General features: G+C 40.0%; 2 protein-coding genes across 7 annotated transcripts in view; one reads left to right on the top strand and one right to left on the bottom strand.

The window, feature by feature from the left end:
• fyco1a (FYVE and coiled-coil domain autophagy adaptor 1a) overlaps window positions 1-13,409 on the top strand; it is a 210,587-nt gene that overhangs the window by 174,060 nt on the left and 23,118 nt on the right. The window lies entirely within an intron of this gene.
• Window positions 638-2,332, bottom strand: LOC132378391 (C-C chemokine receptor type 7-like). Its single transcript, XM_059945271.1, has 2 exons — window positions 2,199-2,332; window positions 638-1,999 (listed from the first exon to the last, which is right to left on the bottom strand). The coding sequence occupies exons 1-2, from the start codon at window positions 2,205-2,207 to the stop codon at window positions 926-928; spliced, it is 1,083 nt and encodes a 360-aa protein (XP_059801254.1). The 5' UTR covers window positions 2,208-2,332; the 3' UTR covers window positions 638-925.

The raw sequence follows: 13,409 nt of genomic DNA, 5'->3' as shown, positions 1-13,409 counted from the left end.
GGGCTACTGCAGCAGAAGACACACCAGGTTCTACTCTTGTATTTAATTAAGTGGCAAGTGAGTGTATATTATAATCTTTTTCTTAAGCAATCCACAGCTTTGAGGGTGACTTGTTTCTATTCCGTTCTCGTGGATTCTGAGGTGACTGATATGGCCCCTCTAACTCATGTTAGGCTGACTGGTCCGTGTTCTCTGTGTGTTTTTCTTTTCATTTTTAAATGGTGGGGTTACATTTACCATCTTCCAATCTGCAGGAACTGTTTAATAATCTATAACGTTTGTAAGCCGAATACATCCATTATTTCCATGACTACTTGTTTTAGTACTCTGGGTTTCAACCCCATTAATTCCTCCAAACAAAAATAAACATAGAAGACCAGTCAATATTCAGAAAATATAAATACATTGTCATTGTCAAATTTTACTGGAACTTCATTTTTGGTCACTTGAATTTTAATTCATGTTCAGTTATAATTTTCTTCTTTTCTGAATTGGGTGACCCTCTATTGATTCTGATTGTGTAACTTCGTAAACCTCTTGTGCAACCAATAGCTTTTATACTCTTGCATTATTTTAAGATCTTGTACCAGTTCTGCACCAATGAATCCAAAATCATTGAGACCACATGAATGCTGAACAATTTTATCAAAGCTTTAATTAGGTAAATTCATATTTGCATGCATTTGAACATAATTTATGCATAACAACTTTTGGATCTATTTACAATTTATGTCTGAAGATATTAATATAGAATTTGATGCTGCATAAAATGCATCTATTCCACAAAGGCCTAGTTCAATTGAATTAGAAAATGCCCATCAAATTACAGCAAACGATTAGGAAAACACATACAATCCTAGATCAGATTATCATGATATACAAACGTTTGTATGTACATTTTAATATCTTGATTTAGCCAGTATTCTTATAAAGGGTGCAAACTAGTTGTTTCTGATATACCTGATTTTTGCTGCGATGTCTCACACTCGGTTTTCAGATATTTAGCCAATTGTTTTTTACTAATGCATCCCATATCTTTTAAAATCTGCATGAAATTGTTTCTAAATTTCACTCCAATAAATACATATAACATAGGATTAAGGCAGCAGTGTACATAGGCAGTTCCTTCTGTTATGATAATTGCATAGTCTACATTTACACGAAGTTCACAATTCATGTTTTCTTTATTTATGATCTCTAAAGTTCGCATCAAGAGTACAATGTTAAATGGCAATTCACAAATCATAAATACAATTACAACTGCAACAATAATCTTTAATGATTTATTCTTCTGAAAGCCCTTAGCATGGAGCAGAGTTTTTGCAATATTTGTGTAGCAAATAACCATTGTCACAAAAGGTATCAGAAATCCCACCACTATCTGTGTTACATGGACTCCTACTTTAATAATGTCAAAATTAGAAGGGTATATCATTGTACAGATAATTTTGTCAGGTATACCAGTATATGCTTTACTTAATATAAATTCTGGAAGGGTTAAGATGATTGCAAACACCCAAATCCCTAAGCAAGTTAACTTACTGTGAACTGTTTTAGTTCTATCTTTATACATTTTTGTTGATTGAACAATAAAATTGTATCTGTTGACACTTATGCAGGCAAGTGTTAACATACAACTGTAGAAGTTTACAGTATACAGACCATTCATAATTTTGCACATAAAAGTTCCAAAGATCCATTCAGTATATGCATCAACTGCCCAAAATGGCAGGGTGCAAAGGAAGATCAGATCAGCGATGGCTAGGTTCATCAAGTAGATATCTACCATGGTCTTTGGCTTCACGTATAGGACTAATGTCACAATGACCAACAAATTGCCCAAAAGCCCTGTGGCAAATATTATTGCATATAAAATGGGCATGAAAAGCCTGCCAAAGTTTCTGACACTTGATGTATCACAGGAGATTTCAAATAGTGAAGGGTCTAGCATGTCGAATTCGAAATCACCAGTGATGGCTGGAATCTCAAAAGTGGGTAACTGAAAACATAATAGTGATAATTAGTAAAGAATAAAATGTTAATTTAAAAAGTTAAACACTTAACTTTAAACTTTACACCTGATATTTCCAATTGAAACTATTATATCAGGTACATTCCATTAATACAACCAGAAAAGCAAACATATGATTCTTCATTTAAACAGGCGATACAGTTTCCTTATTGAAAATAATTGTTACCTGAGTCATTCTGTTTGAAGGTGTAGAATGTTCTTATAATTTCATTGACTTCTGTTCGCACTGAACTGTCTCCGCAGCGTGCATTCTGAGTGTGTCTGGATTGTGAAACAGTAATTACTGTCACATCTGGAAAATAAGGAAGTAATATTTTTCTGTTCTCAACTAAATGCTGACTTAAAACTTCTGGACCTTGAAATAAATAGAACTTTTGTGAAACTGGAATATTGTCACTTACTTTAACTCAGACAGTGAAACTAACTTCTAATCTATCTTTATTTACATTTTAATTAATTCATAATATGGTTTGCCATTCTCCACATAATTAATGCATTTAATTGCTCTGCAAATTCTTTTCTTGAAGGTCTTCTTAAGATTTATGCACACTAAGCTCATTGCATTTTTCCACTTTTTGTGTAGATTATGTAGTCATACGAGTGTCAAACACAATTGGGCATTTTAAATTCTATACTGCTATCCAGGTATGGAATGCTGCAATTCTGGTCTGAAATTAATTTGTGAGTGCAAATGGTGAACCAGAAAATCTTATGGCATAGAAAAGTACCATCATCCCTGTGATATCCATACTACTTAAAATACAAACCCCATTTCCAGAAAAGTTGGGATATTTTCCAAAATGCAATAAGAACAAAAATCTGTGATATGTTAATTCACGTGAACGTTTATTTAACTGACAAAAGTACAAAGAAAAGATTTTCAATAGTTATACTGACCAACTGAATTGTATTTTGTAAATATACACAAATTTAGAATTTGATGGCTGCAACACACTCAACAAAAGTTGGGACAGAGTTAAAATAAGATTGAAAAGTGCACAGAATATTCAGTTAACACCGGTTTGGAGCAGGCTAATTAAGCAGGCTAATTGGGAGCAGGTGAGGTATCATGACTGGGCATAAAAGTAGCGTCCATCAAAGGCTCAGTCTTTGCAAGCAAGGATGGGTCGTGGCTCACCCCTTTGTGCCAAAATTCGTGTGAGAATTGTTAGACAGTTCAAAAGGAACATTTCCCAACACAAGATTGCAAAGAATTTAGGTCTTTCAACATCTACAGTACATAATATTATGAAAAGATTCAGAGACATCTCAGTGCGTAAAGGGCAAGGTCGGAAACCACTGTTGAATGCACATGAACTTCAAGCCCTCATGTGGCACTGTCTAAGAAACCGTCATGCTACTGTGACAATTATAACCACCTGGGCTCGGGAGTACTTCAGAAAACCATTGTCACTTAACACAGTCCGTCGCTGCATCCAGAAATGCAACTTGAAACTGTATTACGCAAGGAGGAAGCCATATATCAACTCTATGCAGAAACGCCAGCGAGTTCTCTGGGCCCAAGCCCATCTCAGATGGACCGAAAGACTGTGGAACCATGTGCTGTGGTCAGATGAGTTCACATTTCAGCTAGTTTTCGGAAAAAATGGGCGTTGAGTTCTCCGTGCCAAAGATGAAAACGACCATCCTGATTGTTATCAGCGAAAGGTGCAAAAGCCAGCATGGGGGTGCATCAGTGTCCACGGCATGGGTGAGTTGCATGTATGTGAAGGTACCATTGACTCTGAGGTGTATATTAGGATTTTAGAGAGACATATGTTGCCATCAAGGCGACATCTCTTCCCGGGACGTCCATGCTTATTTCAGCAGGACAATGCCAGACGACATTCTGCACGGGCTACAACAGCGTGGCTTTGTAGACACAGAGTGTGTGTGCTTGACTGGCCTGCTGCCAGTCCAGATCTATCTCCTATTGAAAATGTATGGTGCATCACAAAGAGGAGAATCAGTCAACGGAGACCACAGACTGCTGAGCAGCTGAAGTCTTATATCAAGCAAGAATGGACAAAATTCCCAATTGCAAATCTACTACAATTAGTATCCTCAGTTCCAAAATGATTAAAAAATGTTATTAAAAGGAAAGGTGATGTAACACAATGGTAAACATGCCTCTGTCCCAACTTTTGTTGAGTGTGTTGCAGCCATCAAATTCTAAATTTGTGTATATTTACAAAATACAATTAAGTTGGACAGTAAAACTATTGAAAATCTTTTCTTTGTACTTTTGTCAGTTAAATAAAGGCTGACGTGAATTAACATATCACAGATTTTTGTTTTTATTGCATTTTGGAAAATATCCCAACTTTTCTGGAAATGGGGTTTGTTCTATTTAAGGTAATTCCCCTTATTAGTTCGTAACCTTGTAATCTGCCGGTTTGCGTGGCTGTTTTATGAAATGAGACCAAGGCTTTGGGTCTGTTCTGGGGATTCAGATCTAAGGACTCAGTTTGGCTTGGAATGCTGTTGCTTGCTTCTGTTGTTTGCATGACACATGGGGGAGACAGCATACTTGACCACTGCTACTCTCCCTTCCACAGCACTCACAAAGCGCTCCTCCATCCACCTTTTGGGAAGTCGGATCGTTCCTCCATCTTGCTTCTGCTGATGTACAAGCAGAAGCTGAAACAAGAGGCAGCCATAGTTAAAACCGTCCACCACTGGTCCGACCAGTCTGTCTCCATGTTACAGGACGGCTTTGATGACATCAACTGGAATGTCTTTCGTGATGAAGATGTCTCCGAGTTCACGGAAGGGGTCATGAGCTTCGTTCAGAAGTGCATCAAGGACATTGTTCCCAAAATCGGTCAGGGTCGATCCAAATCAGAAGCCCCGGATCAACAGATCTTTGCGTGCAGCACTTATCATGCAAGACGGAGCTTGCATTGCCAGTAACCAACAGAAACTCAAGAAATGCAGCTACGATCTATGCAAAATCATCAAGGCAGCGAAACGACAGTACATGGACGAGATTCAGGCACAACTCTCCACAAACAACACATGCAGCTAATGTCAAGATCTGCACACCATCACAGACTTCAAATCCAAGTGCAATGGTGCTGCCAACTTTGCTGCTTCTCTACCAGTTGAGCTAAATCTTTTTTACGTTTGGTTCGATTTTGCCAACACTGAGCTCCCGAAGAGAGCCGTCCAAGTGACCTGCACCTTGGTCATCTCTGAGGCTGAAGTATGCAGGTGTTTCCAGTGAGCGGACAGTCACAAGGCTGCGGGACCAATCAGCATTCGAGTGCGGGTACTCAGGATATGTGCAGCACAACTGGCACATGTATTTACAGACATTTTTAATCTCTCCCTCTCCCGATTTAGAGTGCCTTCCTGCTTCAAAGCATCCACCATTGTTCCTGTACCTAAAAAAGACAAAGGTAACATGTATGAATGACTGGTGTCCTTTCGCATGCACCTCAATAATAAGCAAATGCTTTGAGAGGCTAATCTGCTAATTGAATTTGCTGAAGATACCACATTGATTGGCCTATCTCAAATAATAATGAGGCAGCCTACAGAGAAGAAGTCATCACCCTGACACAGTGGTGTCAAAAAAACTGCCTCTGCCTCAATGTCACAAAAATAAAGGAGTTGGGTGGACTACAGGAGGAATGGAGGCACGCTAACTCCTATTGACATCGATGGATCTGGGGTTGAGGTGGTGAACATCTTTAAGTTCCTTGACATACACGTCACCAAAGATCTCACGTGGTCTGCACATACCGACTGTTTGGTGAAAAAGCACGAAAGCGCCTTTTTCACCTCACATGGTTGAAGAAATTTGGCATGAATTCCCAAATCCCAAGGACTTTCTACAGGGGCACAATCGAGAGCATCCTGACTGGCTGCATCACTGCCTGGTATGGGAACTGTACCTCCCTCAATTGTAGGACTCGGTAGATGAAAACTTCCTACTATTCTGGACGTTTACAGAGACAGATGTGTATAAAGGGCCCAAAGGATCATTGGGAACCCAATTCACCCCTCCCACAAACTATTCTAGCTGCTACCATCTGGGAAACGGTACCACAGCATAAAAGCCAGGACCAACAGCTTCTTCCACCAGGCCTTCAGACTGATTAATTCACACCAATACAATTGTATTTCTATGCTATATTGACTGTCCTGTTGTACATACTATTTATTGCAAATGACTATAAATTGTATATTGCACACTTAGTTGGAGATGCAACAAAGATTTTTACTCATATATGTGAAGGATGTAAGAAATAAAGTCAATTCAATTCAATGATTTGTTTTTTTTCTTTCTTTACAATTTGGGTCTTTTTTTAATTGAGTTCTTTCTTGTTTCTTTTTCTGTGGCTGCCTGTAAACAGACACATCTCAAGGTTGTTTAATTTCTACACAAAGGCAACACGAGTGAATCTGCAGATGCTGGAAGTCAATACAAACACAAAATGCTGGCAGAACTCAGCAGGCCAGACAGCATTTTGTGTTTTTAATAATTTCTACACACTTTGATAATAAATGTACTTTGAATCCTTTGACTTTACTTATTGAGGTACTTTGAAGCATGATAAGATTTTCTGTCTGAACTACTATCTCAGGAAGTGAGTTTCAGACCTCTCATTACTCGTTGGATAAACAAATAAAATGCACCATAATTACTGAAATTGTTCTAAGGGAAATTAATCTTTCTTGATCACCCTTGAAAAATCTGTGTTTGAGCATGAATTAATAGTCATACACCGTCTTGTTGCTGGACTATGGGACTTCTGGCAAATGAGGTCAAGTAGAATCTTAAGAGATTTAAAGGCTCAAGGGTTCATTTATTGTTAAAGTTGGCAACTTTGAAATTCTTCTCCGGATAGCCACAGAACTAAGAAAGAAAAGCAAGGCAGTACGATCATCAACTCCCAAATCCTTCCTCCCCACCCAAAAAAATGAACAAAATTGTAAAAGACAAAATGACCCCCAAATCCCCCACCCCCAAGCAAAATCGGGTGAAAAACCCAGAATACAAAAAAACCGTAAGACTGAATGAAGTCCACATTCAAAACGCAGAAAACCTGGACAACAGTCTCCCTCTCTATAGCAGAGCAATCTCACCAGTGAAATGGAGTCGAACATCGACTTGCAGCCTTCTCGCCACAAGGTTCCCGCATGCTGCCTCAGCCTTCCAGAATCTCCTTGAAGACTGCAGAGTGCTGAAACACCAAAATGATCTCCAAATGGCAAATCACAGACTCGACAACAGTCCCAGAAATACGTTCAAGATGTAAAACAAGCATAAAAGACGTAAAAAAAAGTGAAATACATAGTTTCATCATCTATCCAGATGCCGACTGAAGGAGCGTTGTACGTAGGTGACATCTTGACTGGATCCTTAAGAGCAATATGGATGTTAGGGAGAGAATAGTTCTCCTTAATGTTCAGTAGGGTCTCAAGGGATGGGAAAGATCTTAGGTGAATATTTCTCATCTGTATTTACTGTGGAGAAGGTCATGTAAACTAAGGAATTAGGGTATGTGCTGAATGATATTGTGGGACATACCCACATTATAAATGCTCGCAGTCTTGAAGCATATGAGTTGGCAAGTCTCTTGGGCCAAACCAAGTGTATGCTTGGGCTTTGAGAGAAGCTAGGGAAGAAATTTCATGGGTACTCAGAGAGATATTTATATCTTCTTTGGTCAAAGGTGAAGTATTGAAAGAGTGGAAGGTGGCAAGTGTGGTGCCTTTTTTCAAGAAAGGTTGAAAGGACAAGCCAAAGAACTATAGGCCAGTGAGGAAATCAGTACTGGCAAAGTTAAAGGAGGAGATCCTAAGGAACATGTTCTTACATTTGGAAAAGCAAGTACAGGCAGTCCCCGGGCTACGAACGAGTTCCGTTTCTGAGTCTGTCTTTAAGTTGGATTTGTACGTAAGTCGTAACAAGTACATCCGGTGTTATTTAGCGTCAGTCAGTCAAATGTTTGTCTTAGTATATAGTATATATTTTACCTTTCTGTGCATAAAAAATACTTAAGAAACATATGTACTCCAATGATTAAACCACTGTGTGGCTTAGTAATAATTGTAACTTTCATCGGGGCAGGGCCTTACACATGCTCCATTATTCTCACTTTATCCTTTAAAATTGTCCCCATCATTGACTGACTGTAGCCTAATGCTTTTCCAATGACCGATGGTGTTTCACCTCTTTCTGATCGCTTTATTATTTCCACTTTATTTTCAATTGCGATTGCTTCTAGTCAATGGAACAGAAACACTGCAGGCCGCGGGTCCCGAGGTCCGCTGGGTCCTAAGGACAACTGTACTGAATTCCCTGGGTCTGAAAGTCCATCACACTGAGACAGGTTAAATGGGACAAGTGGAGGCTATGCGGGGTTTGGATATTTGATTCTCCACAATATTCCGCGAGGGGATTTAAACTGGAAGTGGCAGTGTTTTTTATGAGGTCGAGTTGCAAGCTCAACATCAACCCAGCACAGATGCTACGGGAGTCACTGGATCAACATCAACCAGGCACGGGAGCGGTCTGTCACTGGATCGAATTCAGGAACCTCTTCTCCAGCCCAACGCTGATCTGACTGCGCCACCAGCCAACTGAAAGGGGGGAGGGGGGTAAGGGTGAATCTTGCTAAGAAAAATTTAAGCCAAATACAAAGTTACACACTCAATACAGTGTCAACGGCGAGGACTTTAAAGGGCAGACAGCGTCGCAATCTGACTCAAAATGGCGGAGAGCGTCGTGATCCGACTCAAAATGGCAGATGGTGTCGCGATCCAACTTAAAATGGCGGACAGTGTTCTCCTTCCTTGGTTTGTAAGTATAAGTTGTCCGTAATTCAGACGTTCGTAACTCGGGGACTGTCTGTACTGATTAGGTTTAGACTGCATGACTTTATGCATGGTAAGTTATGTTTCACAAATTTGATTGACTTTTTGAAGATGTGTCCAAGAGAATTGAGGAGGGTAGACAGATAACCATAAAGTTTTCGAAGACCATGAACTTCAACAAGATTTTTGACCGTATTCCAAATGATTGGGTCTAGAAGGTTACCTCACATGGAATCCAGTCTGAGCTAGTTAATTGGATACAAATTAATTAATAGATAGATAGGTAGATACATACATATAATTGGCTTGGTAGAAGCAAGCTGAAGGTGGAAGTGAAGGGTTGGAGGCCAATATGAAAAACACAGGAATCAGTGTTATTGATTTGAGCCATGTTATTGATTTGGATAACAATGTTGTCAACATGATTTCTAGAAAATACAAAAACTGGTGGTGTAGTGGACAGTGTAGAGGGTGCTTATGAGTGGATCTAGACCCACTGGGGTAGGTGGACTAGAGGATGATAAATGGAATTTAACTCGACATGTGTGAGGTGTTACAGTTTGGTAAATTAGACCAGGGCAGGATTTACACAGTAAATGGCAGCACCCTGGAAAGTGCTGTAGAACCAAGCAATTTGTACATATTTCCCTGATAGTGGAGACATAGGTAAGATGGTGTAAAAGGTGGTTGGCATGCTTGCCTTCATTGGGCATTCAGTACAAAAGTTGAAACATTGTGCTACAGCTGTACCAGCCATTGGTGAGACTGCATTTAGATTAGAGTGTGCAGTTCTGGTTGTCTGGGTGTATTAAATTGGAAAGGGTGCAGGAAGAAAACTCCTGAGGATGTTACAGCATGACCTGTAAGGCACAACTCAATAGGGTGGGACTTTTCTCTTTTGAGCACGGGAGATTAAGGGGTAATCTTATTGAGGTTTATAAATCACAAGGGATATAGATAAGGTGATTGATCACAGTCTCTCATAGACTTGAGGAATTTAAGACTAGACGGCATTGGTTTAAGTTGACAGGGGAAAGATTTAAAAGGGATCTGAGAGGCATTTTTTCCACACAGACTATAATGGGTATACAGAAAGAGTTGCCGGAGGTACTGGCAGAGTTGAGTATAGTTATAGCATATAAAAGACATTTAGACAGGTACATTGATAGAAAATGTTTTAAGAGTGATGTCCATCAAATAGAGGTAAGTCCTCATTATGTATGATATTGGTGAGAGTGGAAAGTTTGCAGTAGTAATTTGGGTATGTGTATGTGAAATGACCGTAGCAGAAGAGGCCTGCATTGATTGAACATAAAACCTGGAGCAGTATGAGTATCACAGGACTCATTTTATACACGTGCCATCCAAATTTAGGCCTGTAATACACTCTACTATTGATGTATTCATCATCTTTGGAAGACAACATTTCAGATTAAAAATAGTTGTTAACAGAGCTTTGAGCTCAGAAGTAGCACCTTTGGTATAAAATCAGCTTTATTGTTTGCTATTAACTCTGGGTCCTAGCTGTGTATGAAATAGCTGTGTCCAAAGTCTGCTGATACTAACATGGTGTCCATATGTATTTCTTCATTTAGAAACAGAAAAATAACCCATAGTCTCCAAAAAATGCACTCTGTTCAATAACAATTTTTGCCAGTTAATCTTACTAATGTGATAGTCATTCTATTTTTTGCAGTTGATTCCTTCTTTCCTAAATATATTTAGTTTCTTAAGATTTTTAATTACTTTATTCTACAGACACCTAAAATTTCAAGATTACCTGCTTATCTGATTTTTTCTCTTTTTTTATATTGATGTAGTAAATCAAACCCTATATTAAGCAGCTTTAAAATACCTTCAGCTGTTCCTTCAGGGCCTAGAACCTTCTTGACAAAACTGAATTTATATCTCTGTTATATTTTGGTCACACTAGAATGTTCTTATCCTGGCTGTCCAATTGTTTGCAAAATGAGTAACTTTACATCTATCTACCTAACGTATCTTTTTTCTTGTTCACACCACTGAATACGAATCCTTTAAATTGTTTTCTTTTACCCTGGTATCAGCTGCCTGCAAGCCTCATTCTTTAGACATTCTTTCCCCTGAACTTGTTCTAAATATTATCAAGTCCCTCATTTCACCGCCCCATCATCCAGGTCCAACATTGTACAGGCAGACATTCAGCTCCCTCTGAGCACAGAACACTGTTGCCAAGTTTTCCAAAACTGGTGTTGAGTGCTGTAACTAGGGCTCCATATCTCCATTGTGACCTAAGTTACATCATGCCAAAACACTAAACTTTGCTGCTACACCATTATAGCATTTATCCCGAAATTCTCATCCAGAGACTGACTGTCAACCTTCCTTGCCTTTGTTCTTGTTCAACTGTCCTCGTTTTTCTATGAACTGAAGATCAAGTTTCAAACAGCTTTTTTTTCACACATGGAACCCCCAAATCTCACAGGTGTGCATGTGAGATTTTCGTTATGTCTTTACATTATGTCTCTGTTGAAAATGTGCTATGTGAAATTTGTAGTAGTTTGTAATAAATAGTTTGTACAACAGGACAGTCAATATAATATAAAATTACAATTGTATCAGTGTGAATTAATCAGTTTGATAGCCTGGTGGAAGAAGCTGTCCTGGAGACTGTTGGTCTTGGCTTTTATGCTGCAGTACTATTTCCCAGATGGTAGCAGCCATTGACTGGGATAACTCAGATCCCCAATGATATTTCAGGCCCTTTTTACACACACGTCTTTGCAAATGTCTTGAATAGTGGGAATTTCACATCTACAGATACGCTGTGATGTCCGCACCACTCTCCCATACCAGGCAGTTTTGCAGCCGGTCAGGATGCTCTTAATTGTGCCCCTGTAGAAAGTTCTTAGGATTTGGGGCCCATACCAAACTTCTTCAACTGTCTGAGGTTAAAGAGGTGCAGTTGTGCCTCTTTCACCTCACAGCTAGTATGTACAGACCATGTGAAATCCTTGGTGATATTTATGGCAAGGGACTTAAAGCTTTTCACCCTCTCAACCCCAGATCCATTGATGTCAATAGGGGTTAGCCTGTCTTCATTCCTCCTGTAGTCCATAACAAGCTCCGTTGTTTATACGACATTGAGGAAGAGATTGTTTTTTTAACACCAATGTGTCAGGCTGATGACTTCTTCTCTGTAGGCTGTCTCGTTATTATTTGAGATAAAGCCAATCAGTGTAATATCATCCACAAATTTAATTAGCAGATTAATTGTTGAGGCAAAAGGTTACGAAACAAAGAGAAAAAGAAACTGAATACAAGGTGGAACAATTACAAGAATCGAAATAAACAGTTACAGGAAGGAAATGTTAAAAATAAATCTCGACAACCAGCATGAAAAATATATGTACAGATTCCCTTTAATCCTTATTTTGTTTTTAACAGTGTTTTGGTGAGATTGCTTCTCAGTTTAATGTACTGAAAATAATTTCAAAAGTGGAAAGAATACATTTATTTTTATCATTGAAACCTCTCTCCCAGAGAAGGCATTACATGAACAATGGACTTGAAGTTCACAGATGACATAAAACTCATTCATGTGGTAAACTGTAAGGTAGTAGTTGCCAACCCGTCGATTGCGATAGACTAGTCGATCTTTGAGACTTTCCCAACAGATCCCGGAAAAAAAAGAAAAAGAAATACACAAATACTGTTGAGAGATTGTTTCCGGGTTACAGGGTTTTAGTTCCGTTCTTTCTGCCTGGTGCACATGTGTGTAGCTCCCCCACCATGCACTACGGTGTACTTTAGTGTCCCCAACCACCAGGCAGCAAGGGAATGATATGAGTCAGCTGCACCTTTCCTCGTTCCCTGTCACGCCCACTGTTGGACTTGAATATACGCGAGCTCATTACCCAAGCGTGTTAGGGATCACTGGTTGGCCTTGGGTAACCGGCCGCCGGGAAGTGCCATTGCTACTGGCCTGGAGTGTGGACAAATGGATGCCACCTCTAAACCTGTCTATCACACCAAATGTTCGTGGGGAACCCGGTGCTAAACTATTCACAGACCTCATTTGGGCTCAGGGTTTCATAAGCAGCAGAGCAGCTACCTCACTGTGATCTACTGAAACAAACTTTTGTCAGCTGATAGATCCTACAAGGGGTTGGGAGAGCACTCCTAATGCACTCCTCGCTCAGTTGGTCACTCTCGCCGGACTGCGACCGCCGCGGCCCCGGCGTGGGAACAGCCACACCTGGCCAACGCGACTGGCGGCGGGCGGGCAGGAGGCTGGAGTTTGGGCCCGGAGGCTGACTAATGAGGCAATGAAGCCCTCAAAACTGCTTTGGTACCTTGAGTCCAAGCACCCTGCCCGAAAAACCCGTTGAGTTTTTTTCCAGCGGAAAAAACGTGAGCGAGTGGGACAGAAGCTGAGAGCCACGAAAACTAAATTGCGGAATAGACTGGACATAAGGAACATGCGTCGCGTTTAGCACCCCCCCTCCCCCCACCATCGTCAGCCGGTCCGCAAAAATATTGTGAATATTAAACCAGTGCACGGTGCCAA

This window comes from Hypanus sabinus, chromosome 20 (assembly GCF_030144855.1).
Source record: "Hypanus sabinus isolate sHypSab1 chromosome 20, sHypSab1.hap1, whole genome shotgun sequence".
Lineage (NCBI taxonomy): Eukaryota > Metazoa > Chordata > Chondrichthyes > Myliobatiformes > Dasyatidae > Hypanus > Hypanus sabinus.
This window is presented reverse-complemented; position numbering and strand designations above follow the sequence as displayed.